Raw genomic sequence first — 17,528 nt, forward strand, 5'->3', positions numbered from 1 at the left:
GTCTGTCTAAAAAAGATGCAAAATGCCATACAGGATGTCAAGAAACTCAAGCCATCAGCAGATCAGACGGGTTGGCATTAAAACCCAGTCAAAAGGTTTGCAGTCAAGTTAGTCAAACTTATTCCGAAAAGAAAATGAAGGTAAACAGTAAAACTATCACCCAAACAACCATTACAGTTTACAGACTGATTACATGTTTTAATTTTAAACTATTCAACCTATTTTTTTTTTTTACAATGCTGCCGTATTTGGAGATCACAACAAGAGCCAAGTTATCATTTCCCACTAAACTGATGGCAAAAGCTAAGAACATCACACAAAGTTGTCATTAATCATAGTTTTCCTTTAAATCAGCCAGGAGACTTTTGTGTTTCTCTGGGGAGGAACTTTGAGGATAACATCAAAAGAAAACTATAAATTTGAATTTACTGTGTAGTGGTGAAATACCTTTTATTAATGCTAATTCAAGGTGGTAAAACCTGAAAAATGGACAAGGTTGAATTCCATTCTAATTCAAGGTTTGTACTGTGACAAAAACACATAAGATTAACAAGAATCAAGGCATGGAAGCACCTACTTTCCTTTTTCCTTTTTAAAAACAATCCACAGATTTAAGCTCCATGCGACCAATGGCGTCGTTTTGCTTTTAATGGATTCTCGATGGGCTTTCAGTAATTGAGAAACACAATTGTAGCATTAATTTTTGATCCCGACACCAAACACATGAGATTATTCAGCTCCAATCCAAGTGAGAAAAGATAATGAAGTTCGAATGTGACAGGGACAAAATGGAGAGAGACAAAGAGACAGAAGGAAAGAGACAAAGCACGAGAGAAAGAGAACAAAGATTCAAAGAGGGCTAATGAGAAAATCATTACCTCGGTGGCAATCACCATTTCTGTCAACTGATCAAAAAGCTCAAACAAAACCTGACAGTTTATGCTAAATGCTATAGACAATTTCTGTGACAGCAAATTCTTTCATGAGGGTAAAATCTCTCTCTCTCTCTCTCTCTCTCTCTCTCTCTCTCTCTCTCTCACACACACACACAACTCTCTCTCTCTCTCTCTCTCTCACACACACACACACACACACACACACACACACACACACACACACACACACACACACACACACACAGCAGCTATGGAGAGAGACAGTCCTCAATAATCAGAGGCTACCACAGGCTCTTTGTGTTGAGTGCAGCACTTTTACCACCGATTCAGATTAAGCCAGTCAGGTTTCAGTATCCGTTTCCATTAGAGACAGAGGCAGACACACAGAGAGAGAGAAGGGCAAATGTTTCAGCTATAACCACCCACACGGGAGCAGAGATTTCCTTCCTAAGTCAGAGATTTTCAGGCAGAATAGCACTTTCTCCTGGACAAAAAACTCCTTGAACACGACTTCTGTTCAGTTTTCTGACCTCTTGTGATAAGGACTTTTACTTTTACACAGGGGTCTCCTGTGAACTATTTTTCTAGCGGTAACATGTATTGTGAAAGCGCCCTGATGAATGTTGTCCTGATGATATATGAACCAAATAAGATAAATGACCTGTTTTGTCACTTAGGTTGGAGGACACAGCCAGCTCTTTATTTCATCAAATGCAATGTCACCATGACAATATTACTTTTTTAACGTCAAGACACTAAACTTACACTTAAGCAATTTGAGCTCTTCCTGCTGCGTAAGAGGCTCAGACCTCTCCGTCTGACCAGCCATCTCTATGGTTTAAACAGACACATAGTTTCCTATTCACATGATAAATGATCATCAGTTCAACAGACACCAGTGGCAAACAAGCTCTCCGTCTCTGTCTGCCTCTCCCAGACACAGGGTATGACTGCATGCACATATACAATCACACGCTGCTGTTTAAAGTACTGTATGTATGTTCACATACTGTAGCTGTCGGCCATCATTCAGTTTCTTGCAAACATGATGTTGCTGGACAGGAAGGAGATTTTTTTCCTTCCCAGATTCTTTACATTCTTCTTTAACAGCAAGGCCCATTTATAGCAAATGGCCCGAGCTAATTCCCATGGCAGTGACTGCTAGAAATGGTCTGTTACATGTTGTTTCACCACAAAAGTCCCTATCTGACCAAGAACATGGGCTATATCTTCTTATCATAACAATCACAAGAGGCTTGACAAACAGCCCGGTTACCAAACATATGTGACGTCCCTGCATCTGAGCTCTCATGTCCCTTTGCCAACAAAAATACAGATTTCCTAAGGTCCTCTCAAATCTTACAGCATAGCATTCCTCATTTCCCCAGCTACACTAGACCACCACACCACAGCTGACTGTGCTTTATGAGAGCAAACTGCTTCTCTTCTACATATGGTGAGCATGAGATGAACATGAAATTACATGGAGCTAAAGTTGTGCTGTACATGAAGATAACTGAGCTGTAACAAGATGAGATATGGTCGGTGCATATGCAACACATTCTCCTTCCCAACTCATCAAATGCGGCAGCTTGGTCAGTGACCCTATGCGTTATGACACTCTAGGTACCCTTCTACCAGTTTTGAACATCAGTGCCCATGTCAATTTTCACTTGTCAAGGATACGGTGTCTTTCAAAGTTAACTTACATCTTACCCACCAAAACTACTTTAGGTTTAAGCAGTAAAACTACTTGGTTAATTTTACAAAAAATATCATGGTTTAGGTAAAAAAAAACTCTGCTTGTTACAGTTACTTAAAGAGTATGTCACTTGATGACTACGTCATGTAATGTATGCCAATAGTTTACATTACATGGTTGAAAAACTTTAATTTACTTTGGTTTCACGTGGGACAAAGACAACTGTCTCCTGGGTGAAAGTCCTGTGTGTGCTTGAAACCATGCACTAGCCCTTCCTCCCAGAAACCCTTCCACCCTACTTGGACTTCACACTGGACTTAGTTGAAAGCCCGATGAGTCTCATTTATACACTGAAAGGTGCCTTGCACATTGGTAAGCTGCCATGCTGAACTCCCTGCGAATGAGAGCATGTTGCCATGTATCAGGTCGCTTAGAGACTGAAATACATATGCTGAAATCTTAACAATATTTCAGCATATGTATTTCAGTCATTTCTCAAATAAAAATAATAATAATTGGAGCTCAGAAATAACAACATTTAGACAAATAAACACTGGAATTAGATGCCAGGTCTGGTTTCCAAGCAGTTAACTATTCTAGAAGTTTTTTGGATGTACAAAACCTCTTCAAGCCAACTGAGTTGTTGGCTACCTGCCTGAGCTTTAGTTAGCTGCTGAGATCCTGCACAGATATAAATGTTTACACTTTTGTCGATATGGACATGCCACACCTTGTTAGCTCAGTTAGCATTTGATTTCCAACTATCCGACTATTCAGTTCATGTGACTGAAACCAAAGGCCTAATAATTCATTTGGATTTACCAGCGTGGTGAAAATGAAAGATGGAAAAAAGGTGGTGACTCCCTACTGCAAAAGTGGTCATGATGTCCAAATACCGGTCCAGTCCTTGATTACCCAGTAAAATATTTATATTCCTTTGGTCTATCAGGATCCACTGATCAAAAAGCCCCAAAAAGGTTTTTCATAGAAAATAGTTCAAGTTATGAATATTGCTTTAACAGAATGCAGAGGTGTTGTGTTGCTTTGCCATGTGCGGTAATCCTCAGGTGCAGTAAAACGATAGCTGTAAGTTTCGCTCTCACGCTCTCTCTGTCTATGATGCACTGTCTTTAGAGGCTAGATCAAATGAACAATTCATAAATAATATGTTATTCAACTGTCAAATTTTATAGTATTTTCCATTTTTGCTGAGAAAGAGTTTTTTTTCAGCATCAAAATCAGAATCTAGTTTTACTGCCAAGTACATTTACATATAAAAGGAATGTGACTTGCTGTTTTGGTGCAAAACAATTAAAATAAAGGAAGAATAAAATAGTGAATTTAAATAGAATAGAACAAAAGATTTAAAAAAAAAAAAAGAAGCAGTCTAAAATTATAAAATGACAAAATAGATTATAAAGGACACAAAATGTACAAGGTGCAATGGAGGGATTGTACAGTTTTTCAGAAGTAGAGTTGCAGTGCAAATATCTTAAGTTTAAATAATTAAGTTGACCTAAACTGTACAGAAATCCAGTCCAGTGTGCGTTAATGTAATGCATAAATACTGATTAAGCTTAACATTAATGTAATGTTTTCAGACTCTGGGGCTAGATTAGAGCCTTTGTCATGTGGGCGGTGGGGGAGGGGGACGGGCTGGAGTGTTGTTCATGATGGTACAGCAGAGGCAAAGAAACTGTTTTTGAGTTGTGAGGTTTTGTTGTTTTTGTTTATTGTTAAACAGCTAAAGGCCTGTCCCATATAAACACAGGTTGGCATTCAGCGACTGAAGCAAATAAAAGCAGGGCTATTAAAAAAGTTTTACAGTATGTGCAGGGTCCCTGCAAGGACCAGGTTTATTTTTACAAAGTTTTCAGTATCGATGCCTTGTCACAGTCTACTCTCTGCTTGTTGTGGGATTTTTTCCACTTAATTCGCCCCTGCCTCTCTCTCCACCCGGCCACTCCCCCTCAGAAGCCTCATCACCTCCACCTGGTGCTCCCAGTTGCTCTTCATCTCCAATCAAGCCAATATTTAAGCAGCCTCCCTCTACTCACTCTTTGCCAGATTGTCTCGCTTCCATGCCTGACCCTGTCCTCCTTGACCACGAGCCCTGCCTGTCCCTCCCTGGAGTCCCCGCTTTTCCCACAAACTCCCTGCTGTAAGTGTTTCTGCAACTTACCTGATACATTCACCTGCCAGTCTGCTCCATGTCCACAATTTCCCCACTCGAGCTCTGGACTATCACGTGTGAACATGAGGTCACCCCAGTCTCTCTACAAAACTCTGCTCGACCCATGAACTCTGCTCCACCCCAGAACTGTTTACTGTCCCTACTTACCTGCAACCTCATTATACTCACCTTAGCTCTATTCAACCTGCCAAAAGATTAAATAAAGGTCATTCCCAACTACTCACCTGCTTTGTTGTGCTGCAATTGGGTCCTACCACACCCCATTACATGCCAGACACCAAAGCAATCCTTTTTATACCTTAACTAAGGAACTGACGATGTTAAAATGAGGGGTCAACAGATTATCAGCCTGCTTGCTGTACTTGATGTTAAAAGTTTAACTTTAATTAAACATTTGCTAAAGGAATTTAAACACAGTTTTATGTTGGAGATTTTCATATTCATTCTAAATGCATATTCGTTCCAAGTATCGGTTATCAGCCTCATTATCTACTAATTATTGGTATACGTACCAGTCCTGAAAAATATCAGTCGACCCCTAATTTAAACACCCTTTTTTCCCATTAAATATGTGAAACTGCTCACCAACCGATAAACTGGCTGGTACAATTTCTCAGGTGATATTAGGTCATCACAGTACAGTGATTGCATAGATGCACTCAGTTGCCAGTTTATTAGGTACACCCTCCTAAAACTATTGCAGTCTTATACAACAGTGCAGCCATACATTCCAACCTCTGGAACATGTTGATTCCACTGTATGATCATTTTGGAGGGTGCAGTTTGTGGTGCTGCTAAACTGTATTGCTTTTTGCTGGAACGTGTTTCCAGGATTTATTGATATAACAGAAAATGAGCTTTTTCAGAGAGGAAATGAGGAAAAATGGCGAGCCAGTCTGCTGATGAGTCCGGTGCTGATGTTTTCTTGAACTATCACAGGTCTATCACATCGAATAAAATAATCTGCCAACATGTCTGCCCCATCAACACAAAGCATTCCGGTGTCTTATCACTTATTCATTAAGCAATGCCACCGCCTCTCGCAGACAATACACTGGAAAGCTTCCAGAAGAAACCATGTGGCTGCTTCATAACAAGGACTCAGCGTTAGGTAGCCATCTGCAGAAGGTGCACTCACTGTTACTTCAACTCAAAAGACCAGCCAAGCACGATTCCCCTGTCAATACCAACATAACGTCCCAGTACCCTTTACACCTATTGACTGCCTCATCAAGCAGCCTGAGACAGGAGGAATCAATATGTTATACAGGGCTGCAAAATAACACCACCACAGTGTTCCTGGGACAATAAAAGTAATCTACAGAATGAATTAAAAAGTGTTTTGGGATAAGATGAGTTTCTGGCAACATGGGGTTGGTCAATACAACAATATATACTGTGAGGCAATACAAGTTTATCGACCATTTTGCCACACTACTTGTACTGAGGTAACTGTCCCTTTAATATCTCTGGATGTTTTTTGTTATACCAGTGTAAAAAATATTGCAAATCAAAGAGTAGGACTTACTATTTTCTATGCAAATACTAGATTTTAAAATTATTTCTGCATCAGTGCAATGAAGCATATTGATTTGCTAGGTTTGCTGCATCAGGCAAAAACAGACATTCGTGTATGGTTATTTAATCCATAAACAAGTTTCTTTATTGATTTTTCCAGATTTTATTTCCCACTCCTAAAAGCATGGTTAATGTCTGTATTTCACATGGAGATTTGCACTCTGAAGCTACAGTAAAAATATTTTGGTGTAGTGGTAAACTGAGGAGCATATCTCCTAATTAAGACTACAGACAGTTATCTTCCTCGCTGCAATACAGCAGCAAATTCAAGCCAACAGCTGTTTTGTAGACCTTAAAGCTGCACTAATCAATATTTTTATATATACAATATTTTGCATTGATTTATATTTTATATTCTCACAAACTGTGTGTATGTTTTGCTACGAAAAGTAATGCACCCAAATTTCGCACATATCCCACGGATTTTGAAAGACTGCGATCACATGACCAATGCGCTCATAGTGTAGTTTTCTGGGGTTTTTTACAGAGAGAAAGTATATTACATTTTAAAAATTCATATGCCATGCTTTACAGATTACTGTGTAGCCTAAAATGGATTTTACACTGGATTTGAAAACAGTGAGTGATACATCTGAATTTTCCTTTAAACTTGTGTCTTAAACGGTCCCATTAATGTTCACTCAAAAAATGTTTTTGGCTTAAACATTGGGACGTTGAAAGAAAAGGTTATTTTACCTACCTATAACAGCTATATAAAACTGAAAGAAAAAAATTATGATTTTCGAATGTGTAGATTTTCAATTATTAATTAAATTTGAGGATTTTTACACATAATGTGACTGTTGATGGAATTTCTGTCTTAAAAAGTGTGAATTTTACAGTGTAAAAATGTTGTAATTACAACAATTTTGAATTGCTAAATTTACGGTTGTTCTTTAAAGTTCTTTACTGCATTTTTTTACAGAATTATTCTGGCAACCACAGCTGCCAGTGACCGTATTTGCCTAAACTTGGAGACACCCAACAATGTTTCTTTTCCTACAACAAACCATTAGTAACCATTATTGCCTAAACCTTAACCTCCGTAACTGTACAATAATTGCGCAGAGTTTCCTGTTAAGATAGTGCCTCAAAAAGCAGTTATTTTCTTATAGAGCAATCACTGTGTTTCCTACTATGAAAAGTGGTTGGTCTTAAATGATACATTCCTGCAATTCCAGCAGAACTGTGCCCCCTAAAAGTGGTATTTTAAGCCAAAGTGAAATCTTTTCCCACCGTAAACAAGTGGTTTTTGTGCCTAAATATAACCACACGCAGTCAACAGAGTTGTTAAAATGTAAAGCAATGTAAGGATTCAACTTAAACATACAATAGTGCCAAATTTATGGTTTGCAGAAATGTAAAATGCCAACATTTACAAATATTACATATGTTTTATAGAAATTTCTGTCTGTTTGTAAGCACAAATCATCATCCCACACAAAGAATGAGCATAAATGCCCTTTGGCATCCAAAAAAAAAACCTGTGCATCATCCAGAGTAAAACAACCTCTAAAAATAATATTAAGGATTCACTGCCTGGGGTTAAACAGTTTCCCACTTGTAACACATGAATGCATTTTTTTGAACAATAAACTACTGTCAATGTGCTATCCACCTGGCAGCTTAGCGCACCACATTTCATTGAGTGAATCTGAATTTTGCACTGCATGAGGGGTGTTGGGAGTGTTTTTTTAAGAATTTTTTTCATAATGCATCACAGCCTGTTCAAAGGAAAAGACAGGAGGCCATAAATGTACACAAACCTCAGCTACCAAACATCTGTAACCGTCCTTAGTCATTTGCTTATTGTGTGGACTAACCACTCTGTTGTGTCATCTCCCTTTGCAACAACATATTTCCCCTGAGAGAGATAATTTACATGTATGAAAAATGATGATTTCACATGTGACACAGTGAGAGTCGAGGCAGTTCTGGGGTGGCTGTAAAACAAGTCAGGGGCCCCGGGTATACTCAGACAGAGAGACTATGGTTGGTGCATTTTGGTGGTCTCTCATTGGCTGGCCAGAGAAGCCCTGTGAAGGCGACTGACCCTGAGGGACGTCTCTGAGATGAGAGGGAAAACCACCACGCTCCACACATGAATATATTACACACCATATGCAGGGTTACAGCAGGATCCACATCCAAAGAAAAAAATCAACTGCAATGCAGTCCTGACAACATCTGGCCAACAAGACCTTGATGAATAATTTTCCTGAAAAATACAGCACTTTGGTATAGCCCTGAAACTGGGCCAGTGATGTCACAAGCTCCCTAAAATTCACTTGTTTTCATCCTACCTCATCAAAGCCGCTGTCCTCTTTCTTGAAAGCTGCAAAAAGAAGAAAGGAAGAGAGAATCAGACACTGCCTGTATTGACATCTTGTGAAGAATGAACAAAATAAAAAGTCTAATGTTGGAGACGAAGCACAGCACAGAACCCTGTCACTGGAATTCATTCTGCACTTATAAAGAAGTGCAAGTTTTACTTTGGATTGAGCTGAGGGGAGTCCACTGGTGACAACTCAGTTTTCTTATGAAATTTCACCAGAGGAGGGAGCAGAGAAACACTAGCAGTAATGAAAATATTATTACCAAATTATACCCAAAAACTATTTTCATTAACAATTATTTTCAACAAGTTGTGAAAAATGCAAACCACAATTTCCCAAAACCCAAAGACTCTTTATTAACCTATAAATGACAAAGAAAAGCAGTAAAATCCCCCGATTTTAAAAGCTTTAACCAGCAAATGTTTAACTTTTTTGTATGAAAAAAAAGACTGAAATGAGTAATTAATTATACTCATTACATAAAATGTCATTCAATCAACTAATCAATTATTAATTGTTGCAGCTATATGAGCAGCAATGTTTATATTTATGGATTTGGGTTAAAAAAAAAAAAGTAGCAAGAACTCATTTCATCATACTACGTATTATATTAAATTATTATCGCCATCTCTTGTTCATTCTTGCCAAGCAAGGCTACCCGCGTTGATAAAATCAAAATTTTAACCGAAATGTTGCTCCATAGTACAAATTCATGTGGAATTAACAACATGTCATCATTTCTTTACACAAAATCTGCTAAGACAAACATGATAAAATTCATGCCATCACAGCCTGGATATATGGTGGCTGTGAATTCTCCTTTATTGATAACACCATGCAGTTGAATAGCCCCAGTAAAAGAAAAAAAAAATTTAAATAACTTAAATACAATATTTTATCATAGGTTTGCATTCCCCAGATTAAGAATGAATTTGTGCACTCAAACTTAATTGTGACAAATAATAATACTACTATAGGAATCTATAGTTTCATGTATGATTTTCCAAACGGTCAAAAAATACACTCTTTCTTAAACTGATACAGACATGCTGTGTTGACATGATGTGGTGTACAGCATGTGCCACCAGAAGTCAGTTTCTACTGGTGGAACAAGCAGCTGAGCTAAGAAAGATGGCGAGCGATGGGGATAACCTTACAGCACGGGTAAAAAGCTGCCTGCTTTTGCATGACCTTTCAACACAGGCGGATTTTTTTCATATATTTATATACAGTTTCTATTAACAACAACCCTTCTATATTATCATTCGGTACATGTGTTATAGCCTGGCTAGCTCAGTCGGTAGAGCATGAGACTCTTAATCTCAAGGTAATGGGCTTGAGCCCCACGTTGGGCAAATATCTTTGAGGTAAGCTGACAAAGATGTGTTACGGTGTACAGTGTACGCTTTAAAGAGAGGTGTCTAGTCTTCAAGCTACAATGTGTTGCCAATTTAAAGCTGACAGTAATAAATACAGTGGCTTAATGGTTGTTGTCAAAGTCTCCTTAACACTTAACCTGACATAGATGTGATTGTGTATGCTGTACTGGGGACTTTAAGGAGTCTTCAGTCCTCAAATCACTTTGCTATGGATGTGATGGACAAATACTGAAATTGTTACCACTTTGAAAGTGTACAATGATAAATAAAATAGGTTTATGGCTGTAATACATTTTCCAAATCTCCTATAGCTCTGTAAAAATGTGAGTCCAGACTGAAATCAGTATTGTATAGTCAAGATGGCAGATTGGTCTAAGGCGCCAGATTCAAGGGCTGACTCCTTCCAATGTCAAAGGGACTTCTGGTCTCCAAATGGAGGCATGGGTTTAAATCCAATTCCAGACATAAATTTTATCAGCCAAGTGGTCTAAGGCGCCAGACTCAAGGGTATGACTACCTCAATATTTTGGGGCCCAGCTGGCGCTCCCTGCCATCCTTGAGTCCAGCCTTTTTATTGGTAGTGATGGCCAATCACCTTGCCGTCTACTACCAAGAATTCTACCAAGATTTAGCCAATCGGTGCTCGTATCGCTACCAAGAAAGGAACGTGAGAGCCCGCCTCCTCCTTGTTATGCTCGCACAGCATAACAAGTTGGCGCTCGCACTGTACAAGTGAACAGTTGTCATATCATCATTACTAGATAGTAATTAGAGTCTGGTGGGCTAATCATATGGTCATAACAAGTTGTGCACGAGTGGGATTCGATGCCAGGATTTCAGGGTGTATTTTGGCACTATGTTGGTAGTGTACATCAACCGACGCGCGCTGACATAACATAACATAACAGCAGGTGATGCCAATTCAAAAGCTGACAATGATACAGTGGCTGTATGGTTGTCATACATTTTTTAGGTCTCCTGTATCTCTTTAAAGCTGTAACTCCAGACTACATTTAGTCTCATAGTTGTCAGGATGGCAGAGTGGTCTAAGGTACCAGACACAAGGGCTGACTCCTTCCAATGTCTAATCCGACTCCTGACATAAATGTAATCAGCAGTTTAATTCCTTTAGTTTAATATTACAGATATCTCTTCTTTTGTTTATGTCTGAAAACATAAAAAAATGTCAAATGAAGTGAAATACACTAACCGAGCTATACAGGTGAGCTGACTGTCAAGCTGCAGACTGAGTCAGCAACAAAACAAATCCATTAATATTTTGAGGGATTGACCCAGAGACATCCAACTGGGTGAGCGTTCTCAGTCCCGAAATGGGATCCATTTTTGCATCAAATATAGCCCGGCTCGCTCAGTCAGTACAGCATGTAACTCTTAATATCAGGATCGTGATAACAATGCTGACAATAGTAACTGATACCGGACCACGACTGGTTTTTGTGCTGTATCCTACACTGCTAGCACCACTTGGTCCTTTTCTTTTCCACCAATTGAGCATACTGAATCAAAGGCAAACCCATCGGTCCTCAAATCACTTTGCCATGGATATGTTAGGCAAATAACTGAAACATGTTACCGTTTTGAAAGCTGACAATAATAAATTGGTAGCTTTATGGTTGTTGTCATACATTTTCCAAGTCTTCATCAGCTCTGTAAACATGTAACTCCAGACTGACTTCAGATTATCAGGTGTCAGGATGGCCGAGTGGTCTAAGGCGCCAGACTCAAGGGTATGACTCCTTCCTAAGTCAAAGGGACTTCTGGTCTCCAAATGGAGGCGTGGGTTCAAATCCCACTCCTGACATATAGTTTATCTGCAGCTTTCATTCAGTTAGGTGGTAGATGAGTCAAGCTCTTTTATTGGTAGTGACAGGCAATCACCTTGCCGTCTACTACCAAGAATTCTACCAAGATTTAGCCAATCGGTGCTCGTATCGCTACCAAGAATGGAACATGAGAGCCTGCCTCCTCCAGGCGTCTCCACTTGTACTTTACACGCTCTGTGCCAAGTTGTTATGATCATATTAGTAGCCTACTGTATGCTTGGTATCGGCACAAGCGCGTACAGTACGAGCCCGTACTTTACACGCTCTGTGCCAAGTTGTTATGAACATATGAGTATGAGTAACCTGCTGTATGCTCCGTGCCAGTACGGTGTCAACTTGTTATGCTCATACAGTAGCCTACGCACTCGCACTGTACAAGTGAACAGTAGTCATATTTAAAACGACTTGGCACCGATCGCACAGCAGTCATATGATCATAACAAGTGAGTATCACACGAACAGAAGTCATATCATCATTACTAGATAGTAATTAGAGTCTGGTGGGCTAATAATATGGTCATTACAAGTTGTGCACGAGTGGGATTCGATGCCAGGATTTCAGGGTGTATTTTGCAATATGTTGGTAGTGTACGTCAACCGACGCATGCTGACATAACATAGCATAACAGCAAGGTGATGCCAATTCAAAAGCTGACAATGATACAGTGGCTGTATGGTTGCCATACATTTTTTAGGTCTCCTGTATCTCTTTAAAGCTGTAACTCCAGACTACATTTAGTCTCATAGTTGTCAGGATGGCAGAGTGGTCTAAGGCGCCAGACTAAAGGGCTGACTCCTTCCAATGTCTAATCCGACTCCTGACATAAATGTTATCAGCAGTTTAATTCCTTTAGTTTAGTATTACAGATATCTCTTCTTTTGTTTATGTCTGAAAACATTAAAAAAAAATGCCAAATGAAGTGAAATACACTAACCGAGCTATACAGGTGAGCTGACTGTCAAGCTGCAGACTGAGTCAGCAACAAAACAAATCCATCAATATTTTGAGGGATTGACCCAGACATCCAACTGGGTGAGCGTTCTCAGTCCCGAAATGGGATCCATTTTTGCATCAAATATAGCCCGGCTCGCTCAGTCAGTACAGCATGTAACTCTTAATATCAGGATCATGATAACAATGCTGACAATAGTAACTGATACCGGACCGCGACTGGTTTTTGTGCTGTATCCTACACTGCTAGCACCACTTGGTCCTTTTCTTTTCCACCAATTGAGCATACTGAATCAAAGGCAAACCCATCGGTCCTCAAATCACTTTGCCATGGATATGTTAGGCAAATAACTGAAACATGTTACCGTTTTGAAAGCTGACAATAATAAATTGGTAGCTTTATGGTTGTTGTCATACATTTTCCAAGTCTTCATCAGCTCTGTAAACATGTAACTCCAGACTGACTTCAGATTATCAGGTGTCAGGATGGCGAGTGGTCTAAGGCGCCAGACTCAAGGGTATGACTCCTTCCTAAGTCAAAGGGACTTCTGGTCTCCGAATGGAGGCGTGGGTTCAAATCCCACTCCTGACATATAGTTTATCTGCAGCTTTAATTTAGTTAGGTGGTAGATGAGTCAAGCTCTTTTATTGGTAGTGACAGGCAATCACCTTGCCGTCTACTACCAAGAATTCTACCAAGATTTAGCCAATCGGTGCTCGTATCGCTACCAAGAATGGAACATGAGAGCCTGCCTCCTCCAGGCGTCTCCACTTGTACTTTACACGCTCTGTGCCAAGTTGTTATGATCATATTAGTAGCCTACTGTATGCTTGGTATCGGCACAAGCGCGTACAGTACGAGCCCGTACTTTACACGCTCTGTGCCAAGTTGTTATGAACATATGAGTATGAGTAACCTGCTGTGTACTCTGTGCCAGTACGGTGCCAACTTGTTATGCTCATACAGTAGCCTACGCACTCGCACTGTGCAAGTGAACAGTAGTCATATTCAAAACGACTTGGCACCGATCGCACAGCAGTCATATGATCATAACGAGTGAGTATCACACGAACAGTAGTCATATCATCATTACTAGATAGTAATTAGAGTCTGGTGGGCTAATAATATGGTCATTACAAGTTGTGCACGAGTGGGATTCGATGCCAGGATTTCAGGGTGTATTTTGGCACTATGTTGGTAGTGTACGTCAACCGACGCATGCTGACATAACATAACATAACAGCTAGGTGTTGCCAATTCAAAAGCTGACAATGATACAGTGGCTGTATGGTTGTCATACATTTTTAAAGGTCTCCTGTATCTCTTTAAAGCTGTAACTCCAGACTACATTTAGTATCATAGTTGTCAGGATGGCAGAGTGGTCTAAGGTACCAGACACAAGGGCTGACTCCTTCCAATATCTAAAGGACTTCTGGTGTCCAAATGGAAGAATGGGTTCAAATCCCGCTCCTGACCTAGGTTATCTGTAGCTTTCATTATTTTAGTTTGGTGATACAGATATTCCTCCTTTTGTTTCTGTCTCAAACATGTTTCCCTTGAAAATGTACATGTAGCCTATAAAATCATGAGAAAATGACCAAATTGAGTGTAAAACGCTGACTAAGCTACAAGTGGTTCAGCCCAAAATATCATACAATATATACTGGGCATAAAACACAGACTGAGCTACACAGATGAGCTGATTGTCCAGTAGCTGACTAAAACAAAACAGATCCATTGGTATTTCAGAAAATCCACCCAGAAATCCAACTGGGTAAGGGGATCTCAGACCATTAGAAGCCCTAAATTGGATCAAATTTCTGTCAAATATTGCCCTGCTAGCTCTGTAGAGCATGAGACTTCTAAGTTTAGGGATGTGGGTTCAAACCCCATGTTGGGTGATGATATTTAGACGAATACTTAGCCTGATGAAAATGTGTTATGGTGTACACTGTACTGAGGACTTTAAGTTCTCATATATCTTACCCATAGATGTGGTAGACAAATAGCTACGTAATGTGCTGCTGCTTTGAAAGCTGACAATGATAAATATAGTAGCTTTAGGGGTGTTTCCAAAAAAAACAATTTCAGTCTTTACATGTCACTAGTCCACACTAAATTAAGAGTTTAGTTGTCAAGTTGGCTGAGTGGTTTAACAGCCCTGACACACCAGGCCGACAGTCAACCAGCGGCTGATTTAGGGATGTCAGTGAGCGTCACCCCTAGTTTTGCAGTTTGTCCGTTCTATGAGAACACAGAAAATAGGAAATGGGATCATTCAGACAAACATACAAAAAAAAGGGGGGGGTAATGGTCAGACACAAGTACACATAGAAAAGTGTTGCCATTCCAATATCATGTTTGTTACCAAGCATCTCTGTGGAATTTAGTTGCTGGGTTTTTTTTTTGTTTGTTTGTTTGTTTGTTTTTAGTGTGTGTGGGTGGGGGGGGGGGGGGTTCAGATATGTGTTATGATGTCACACAACAAAAAAAAATGTTTATTTCTGAAATGGTCAGGAAACAACTTTCAGATTACATTAATTTGTAGTGCATTAGGCTACATGTAATGTTTTATTGCAGGCTGGATAGACTAAGAATCACAATTTTAAAAATTATACAAAAAGCTTTTCAGTTATTTGTCACATCTACATCCATTAAGACAAACCACTGTGTTCCTCACATTAATTGAAGGGGAAGAGAGTGTTGCACTTGGCATCAGTATCCATCATATTTATGCAGAGGAAGGGAATAAACTGTTTGTTTCTGCAGCTTTGATTTCTGAATCACTCGCAGCTCAACAAGCGTGCGGAGAGCATTATTAATAAGCAAATGATGATTTTTCAGTTATTAACTCCTCATGATGATCATGTTGTCTAATGAGGGAGGCAGTACAGATGGCGAAAGGACAGGGTGCTCTGGGGGCTGCTTTGTGGTAAAATGACTTTTTTTTATGTCAGAGTAAGTGTTTGGAAGCATTGTCGGCGCAGTCACTGAGCCGTTAAAACTGCTGCTTCCTTCTCCTCAGAGGGTGAGTACACACACGTTCCCCAAAGACTTCCCAGACACTCCAGACAGCATAATCACAGCCACAAATCCACACTCAATACAATGGATTAGACTGCAGGTAGACAATAAAGCTACTGCACCGGCTGACACGCAAGATTTAGTGCTCACTGGACAAGAAACACATTTTACATAGTCATTTCAAATGTTTGGATTTAGAATAATCTTTTAAATATTAATTCAAAAACCATTCTCAGTTGTTTGGGGTAAAATGCATTTGTACCAAAAATGCTGTGGTTTGTAGCATTACCTCTGTCCACATTCACATTTCAACTAGATCTCAGTTGGATGATGTGAGACAACAAATCAACCCTATGAAACCTTTAGTGTCATCACTTTTCTTGTGCTGCTTTCAGACACTTTTCTCAAGTATTTAACCCTTTGAGCGCTGAGCAAATTGGTGTGATTTCTTTCAAAAAAAAAGGGAAAAGGGCAATGTGCAACTTGGGTAGAACTGTTCCACAAATTGCAAGACATCAGTAGATTTATAAAATTATTTTTAAAAAGCTAGGGAAAAACTATCATGCATAGAATTAAAAACAAGAGTTTGCTGTCATCCTGTCAATAGTTGAAAAAAACACAGCAATAGCTCTAACTAACACAGTGTGTGTCATTTTTTAAATACAAACTGAATTGTAAAAAGTATATGTTGCTTTAGTATTATGGGGTTACATGCAGTTAATATTTCTTGACATAACTTTGAGGGCATATGAAGTGTTGGCTTTATACCTTCCTTGAAATGGTAGCCTACCCATCTTCTTACTCTTGGCATAAATAAGAATATAAGTATATCTTGCAACAAACATAATCATTAGGCCCTTGACATTAAATATGACTGTATTTAATATGCAAGAGGCAATCCCAAGTGAAAATGTATCTTTATGAGGATTAAGATTCTACATGTTAAAAACAACCAGTGAAGAATATGTGTGCATGTGCATGCTTTCTGCACATTATTATGTGAGTTTTTTGACATGATGTGAATAAAAAGATATTTTGAAAACTTTTCAGGAAAACATCAAATGAAGATCCCTCATTTGTGCTGAAGGAGCACTCAGTGAAAAGTGTCAAAACATTTAGATTTTGATGCCGGTGAGATGCTGTCAGAGTATTCTTTCTCACGGCAAATTATCTTTATACTATATTTATTTCCAGTGCGCATACAAAAAAAAAAAAATAGAATCACTGTCTAAGGGAAATTACGAGGATACGTGAAATGTTACAGAGGGAAAAGACTGTTTTGTCCAAACTCACTGCAGAAAATGAGAAAAAAAGCTGCCACTTCTGCCTTAAACCCATAACACCTCATTACTGCTTGTACAGCTTTTCTTACTGCATCTCTCACTTGAAAGAATTTGTCTTTTGATCAAAGTTGTGAGGAAAACATTAAGAAGCCAAACCACTCATACAGAGGAGGTGTTCTCTTGGTAAAATAACTTCAGAGATGTGCTGATAAATCTGCCTGAAGTCACTTTACTCAGTGTTTCATCTGCAGAATCAAGGAAAGTTTCTACTGAGCACAAACACTCCTCTCCAGGAACCTTTTTTATAGTCACACAGGAACACTTCCTCCACACTAATTC

The 17,528-nt window shown here is 39.3% G+C and overlaps 1 protein-coding gene and 3 non-coding genes across 4 annotated transcripts in view; 3 read left to right on the top strand and 1 right to left on the bottom strand.

Moving 5' to 3' along the window:
* The window catches only part of cdk14 (cyclin-dependent kinase 14), a 229,031-nt gene that overhangs the window by 203,821 nt on the left and 7,682 nt on the right, over positions 1–17,528 (bottom strand). The window contains exon 2 of the mRNA XM_042490904.1: positions 8,674–8,705. Coding sequence (XP_042346838.1) covers positions 8,674–8,705 — 32 coding nt within the window. The remainder of the gene's footprint in view (positions 1–8,673; positions 8,706–17,528) is intronic.
* trnak-cuu lies at positions 9,989–10,061 on the top strand. Its single transcript has one exon. It is a non-coding gene; the product is annotated as a tRNA-Lys (tRNA).
* Positions 11,795–11,907, top strand: trnal-caa. The gene is made up of 2 exons: positions 11,795–11,832; positions 11,862–11,907. It is a non-coding gene; the product is annotated as a tRNA-Leu (tRNA).
* trnal-caa lies at positions 13,362–13,473 on the top strand. Its single transcript has 2 exons — positions 13,362–13,398; positions 13,428–13,473. It is a non-coding gene; the product is annotated as a tRNA-Leu (tRNA).

This window comes from Plectropomus leopardus, chromosome 7, assembly GCF_008729295.1.
Source record: "Plectropomus leopardus isolate mb chromosome 7, YSFRI_Pleo_2.0, whole genome shotgun sequence".
Lineage (NCBI taxonomy): Eukaryota > Metazoa > Chordata > Actinopteri > Perciformes > Serranidae > Plectropomus > Plectropomus leopardus.